At 52.9% G+C, this 5,713-nt stretch overlaps 2 protein-coding genes across 4 annotated transcripts in view; one reads left to right on the forward strand and one right to left on the reverse strand.

Moving 5' to 3' along the window:
- The window catches only part of ISYNA1 (inositol-3-phosphate synthase 1), a 9,111-nt gene extending 7,221 nt beyond the window's left edge, over positions 1–1,890 (reverse strand). For both annotated transcript variants that reach the window (XM_069065652.1, XM_069065611.1), the window contains exons 1-4: positions 1,767–1,890; positions 959–1,120; positions 448–609; positions 212–344 (exon numbers count right to left, since the gene is read on the reverse strand). In XM_069065652.1, the coding sequence (XP_068921753.1) occupies positions 212–344; positions 448–609; positions 959–1,072 (409 nt within the window). In that variant the 5' untranslated portion in view covers positions 1,073–1,120; positions 1,767–1,890. The remainder of the gene's footprint in view (positions 1–211; positions 345–447; positions 610–958; positions 1,121–1,766) is intronic.
- REX1BD (required for excision 1-B domain containing) overlaps positions 1–5,713 on the forward strand; it is a 268,541-nt gene that overhangs the window by 21,964 nt on the left and 240,864 nt on the right. The window lies entirely within an intron of this gene.

A 5,713-nucleotide genomic window follows, 5' to 3' on the forward strand; every position in this document is an offset into this window, starting at 1 on the left:
TCTTGGCCTGCTTCTCTCTTGTTGTGTGTGGTGCAGTCTGGGGGGGGCCACCGCGGGGATCCCAGGCGCCCCTCAACACACCCACCCCCCTCTGCCAATAGGAAGCCAACTATTATGGTCCCCTGATGCCAGCTCCAGACCCCTGCTGACACACCTGTCATCTTTGGCCCTAGCGTTTCCCAGACCCGCCTGCTCCTCCCCTCTTACTCACCATCAAAGATGATGTCATTGGGTGAGACCATGGGCAGCAGGGCACGGAAGGGTACATGGATGTCTTGGCCATGGTCATCACTGCCCAGGTTCACTGTGGCCGCTTGCATCAGGGAACCATAATAGTTGGCTTCCTATTGGCAGAGGGGGGTGGGTGGGGTGAGGGGCAGCTTAGAGGCCAGGTCTTCCACATCCCCATGCCCCATCTCCTCATCCCTCACCACCTAAAGTCCTTACCTTCTTGCCAGTCTTGGTCATCCAGGAGAGATTAAGCCGGTTGGCCAACACAGCTGCTGTCACTGTGGAACCGTTGTTCCCCCCCCATCCCACGAGCATAACCCCCAAACGGGGCACTCTCCGCTCAGTGCGGAATGTAAAGCGGGTAGAAATGGGGTGTACCTATTGAGTGTGAGAGAAGGGAGAAAACAGGGAGAGCTGAACATCCTGACCTGGGCCACCTCCCACCCCCACAACTCCATATATTTCTGTATCCCTCCAAAGATCTAAGATATCTCTTCAACCCATTGCAGGATTCCCTGAAGCCTCCCCCACCCTATACAACCCAGCCTAAAGCTTCTTGGCTCCAGGCCTGGAAGCTGTCCCCACACCTCCCCATCCCTTTGGGATCCTACCTTTTCCCCCATTCATCCCAGGGTGCTCCTCACTGGCCCTGTTTTCTCACAGCCCTCCCAAAGGACTGATCACCTTGTCGGAGCAAGGCAGGTGGGAGGGGAGGGGCTCAGGGTACCTTAATATTGCCTCCATCCCGGCTGACTCGGGTTGTCTGGTACGTGTAGTGTGCCTGGATGAAGTCAGGCCCATAGGTGACATCTGGGCTCTCCACCACAAAGTTCTCTTCCATCTCCACTTCGGTCCTGGGAGCTACCTGGGGTATCAGGGGGACTGGAGCCTGGGGGGAGGGGAGAGCGTGAAACTGGCCTCACTTTCACGACAAGCCCAGCCTCCCTCCCAGACCCACCCCTGCCCCTTCAAGACTGATCCGTCCAGTCCTGCAATGGATGGGACAGGGTGACCCTGTCCTGGCCGGGCTGGGTACACTGGGACAAAGCAGGCTCGTTGGGTGGGCAGGATGGAGAGTCACTTAGGCTCAGCCGGCACCACTCCCCTACAAGGTAAAAGGGCTTGGACAGGATGTTCTTTCTGGGGTGTCCTGGGGCAGAACACTGAGTTCGATGCTTGGGGGTGGGGTTTGGGAGAGGAAGGAGATGGCAGGCCACACCCCCCACAGGTTTGGAGGGGAAGGGGAGGGGGTAGAGAAATGGGAGGAAAATGAGGAAGGGGGGGAAAAGAGGAGTGGGGAGGAGGGAGGAGGGAACAGGAGAAGAGGGGAGAGGAGGAAGAGGAGGGGAAAGGAAGGAAGTAGGATGAGAGGAATGGGGAAGAGGGAGAGAAAGAGAAGAGGAGGGAAAGAAGAAAAAGGAAGAGGAGGGAGAGAGAGAAGAGGAGGTGGAGGAAAGGGGGGACTGCCGGATGGCCGAGGGTCCGGCCTCCGGGGTGCCCCAGATAGCTGCCAGCCCGCGGCGGCTGCCACTCACCAGGAGGCTGGGCGGCGGCGGTGGCAGCGGCGGTCTCGCTGGGGGCAGCTGGCCGAGCTGGGGACATGGGACGCGCAGGTCTCTGGGGTCCGGCTGGCGGGTGAGCGGGCTCGCGGGGGCGGCTCCGGCTCGGGGCCCGGGGGGAAAAAGGCGGCCAGCCCCGCCCCGGCCAGCTCCGCCCCGCCCCCAACCCCTCCGTCCGAAACTTTCCATCAGCGATCGGCTCCCATGGCCCGCCAGCCCCCCAGGAACTCTTGCTCACCCCCCCCCAGATTTCTAATGCCTATTCTGGAATACTCCCGGTTCCTGACACCAAGCCTCCCCCCAACACACACAGCTAGGGACTGTCTAAATTCCCCATACCTTAGTTTGAGCTGGGAGAGATTGGGGCAGAGGGAGATCGGACCTCACAGCTAACAAAGAAAAGAAGACAAAACCTCGTGGCAGGGAGGAAGGTTAGAGCCGAGAGCCCGGAGCACTGAAGAAACTGCCCCCATTTCGCAATTGGGCAGAAGGAGGCCCAGAGATGGGAAGACATCTCATCAGGGCTCCAGCCCAACTAAACTCTGTTGAATGCGTCCCCAGAAAACCTCGGCTCTTGGCTCAGTTGTGCTAGCCACTCACTGCGTGAGCCTGGCACAGAAATTCGGGTCTACAGTGTCCCCAGATCCAAAACGAGAAAGCTGGCCACCTATGATCCCCAAAAGGCCTTTTAGAGCTACATTGTACTTCCAAGTCATTTCCTGGGCCTATTTCCCCACGTGTAGAATGGGGAAAATAACACCTGCCTCTCAGAGATGTTTTGGGGTACAAAGGAGACTGCAGGTAGGAGAGGGGCCGATGGACAGATAGCCCAAGACCAAAGAGTCGGCTGAGTCGGCTGAGTTGGCCTAGTGCTAGAGGGGAGGGGAAGGACTATCAGCCCCCTCAGCTGTGCTCTATCAGCAGCTGATAACAGGCGTGAGAACCAGGCGCTCACAGGCAGCCACAACAACGGATTCTCTCACAGAAACGGGGTGGGGGCTTGCTTCTTGGAGCCATCCACCACCCATCTTCCGGAGAACTTTGGAAAACAAATGGCCTTTGGGGCTAAAACTTTCCATGCTGGCCCTGGGCCCAAAAGGTGGATTATTTTGGAAAGTCAGAGAGGTTGTGGAGGGAGGGGATGTAATTGGACATTTCATTCCAATCCAACAAACACTTGCACCAACTATCTATGTGCTAGGTGCCAGCTTCAGTCTTAAGAGAACATGTGATTGCCAGAGGAGACAAAAGAGGGAGGCAGCATTCATGGGAAGGGTTCTTCAGCTGCCCTGCCTAGAAGCATCTCTTGGGCTTGGCTGCCAGTGACGGGGCTATCCCCACTGAGCCTCGGGGAGGCAAACCAACTAAAGCAGCCCAGCCTTCTTCAGCAGGCAGAAGACCCAACTCCTCCCCAGGGATACACTTGTGCCAACTTCTCCTAATTGCAGGAGTGGCTTCCTCTATGCTCATTCATCAATCATCAAGCTGGAAGGGAATCTTAGAATACACATCAGAGCTGAAAAGGACCCTAAAATGTAGAATGTCGGATGGGAAAGACCTTATTTAAGAGGCAGAAGGGATCTTAGAACTGGAAAACACAGAGAAAAGGGACTTCAGAAGAATGTCACAGGATGTCAACTGGAATGGATCTTAGGATATGGAACACAGAAAGTCAGAGCTAAAAGAGACCTTAGAACACAGGAAATCAGAACTGTTAGAGAAAGAGAAAGAGAGAGAGAGAGAGAGAGAGAGAGAGAGAGAGAGAGAGAGAAATGAATAAAGACTATTAGGGCCAAATAGGTACCTTAGAAAACTAGCCCAACATTTTATAGGTGAGAAAACCAAGACCCCCAAAGGGAAGTGACTTGCTCATAGCCTAAGCATAGGTATTATCCATAGACTAGAATTGGACAGGATCAGGCTGGTTCTGGGATTCAGGCTTATTTCTGGCCTTTGGGACCCTCCAACAGTGGGCAAAGGCTAAAGTGAGAGAAAGACAAATCTGGGAGAGGGCAGGAGATCTCCAGTTCTCATGCTGGTTTAGGCATTCAGTGGTCAGGCTGGGGGGCAGGGAGCCCCTTCCATTTCCGGCCTGTTCCTCACCACCCAGGATGGGATGGTAGCTCAGGGGCTAGGCAGGAAGCTGGTAAATTTCCACTGACAGATCTTTCCTCTTTCTCCAGCTGCCTGCTAATCTGTCCCTTCTCCCTGACCTTGTGGGGAGTTTGGCCCCGTAAGTGTAAGAGAGCAGAGCCTCCAGGGACCAGGAACTTCGGACCCACTCCTGGCCTAAACTAGCTCAACTTCACCCTGGGCCTATAGAGGTTTTTAAGGTTTTAAAAAAGGTGAAGGCCAAGCCCATTCCTGTAAGGAAAGGCTAGAGCCCAACAGCCAAGACTACTCCAGGTCTCCCTTGGAGACAACCCATAAAGCACCAGGGATCAGTACAAAGCCAACATCTCCAAGGGACATGTCTGAATAAGCCCAACTCAGTGGGATATAGAAACACCCCTGGAATGGCATTCGGATTGAATTAAGTCCAGATGCCTCAGATCCTGGCTTTTGAGGACTTTGACCACCTACCTTTCCAGCCTTGTCTCCCCCAGCCTCTGAGCTTTGGCTCAGGACAAACTGCACAAAATTCCCTCTTGTCCCTAGGAAACGTTCCCATGCATTCTCTTCTCCATAGCTTTGCTTCTTTTTGTTTCCTTTGCCTGAAATGCCCCCCATCCCTCATCTTGGATGGACCAAATCCTCCCCAGCCTTCAAAATTCAGCTCTGACAGCCACCATTTCCAAGAAGGCTTCCTAATTCCTGACACCAATGTGAAGATCACAGAATACCAGAAACTCAATGGACTTCAGAGATCAGGCTAGCCTTTTGGATGGAAGAAATTGAGACCTGGAGAGATTCGCCCAAGGCTACACATCTAGCGTGGCTACCCCCTCCAACATTATTCTTAAAGAACTGAAAGGGTTCACAGGGGTCATCTACAGGAACTTTTCTCTGGTGCTGGAATGTTCTACAGATTGGGGGCAATGAGGGGAAGGGTGATGGTATATAGCCCCTGATTAATAATTAAAGAGTTCAATCCTCTTAACTCCCCCCTCCAAAAATAAAAGCCTGTCCCACTTTCCAATTTGGATTAGTTTGTTAAGGTGGGGCCTGGATATATACAAAAATTTAATAAATACATTTATAAACAGGCCCTGAATATATTTTTTTTATATTAAAATGTATTTATTTATAAATGGGTCGTGAATCAGCCTCTCAGTAATTTCCACCCAGGAGGTCCCAGTTCTGCTGTCTGGGGTTAAGTAGGAGTTTCAAAAACCTAAAACTTCCTTTTCTAAGACTTTACAGGGGACCCCAGAATTGGGGCTGGGGAAGAAAGGAAGGCTATGATTTCTTCAGGGGCCAGGAAGAGTGGATTCCCAAATTTTCCCTAAGGCTCACTCTCCGATCCACCTCTGTTTAAGACCTCCAATCCCTAAAGCAAATTAAGTACAATGGCGGTGGGAGGTCTGTCAGGGGAATGAGCAATCTGGCTGTGCTGTGCTCACTGATAACAGGGCTCTGGGGGCCCAGGCAGATATCAAGAGCAAAGGTTAAGGTTTATGGAGGAACGGTTAGAGCATGAAGATATGAGAGTCCTGATTCAAGCCTCCAGCCAGGGACAGAGGAAACAGAGATGCAACTGGTCTGTCTTTGCCAGGTGGAAAAACAGTGACACTAGCTCCAAGTTACCGGATTTTTCTAAACCTGTTTGCTTCTATGTGAAAAGGAAAGCATTCCTACAAGGCTTTCCCCTCAAGGGTCCTTATGAGGAAAACACTTTGTAAGCAGTCAAGTGCTGGAAAATGGTAGCTATTTCTGGAAATTTCATCCTGGCTCTGTGGTGACTTTCTCCCCCTCCCCCCCCC

The sequence above is a fragment of the Petaurus breviceps genome, unplaced genomic scaffold (assembly GCF_028583685.1).
Source record: "Petaurus breviceps papuanus isolate PSGF00001 unplaced genomic scaffold, PetGlider_PUasm1.0 108, whole genome shotgun sequence".
Classification (NCBI taxonomy): Eukaryota; Metazoa; Chordata; class Mammalia; order Diprotodontia; family Petauridae; genus Petaurus; species Petaurus breviceps.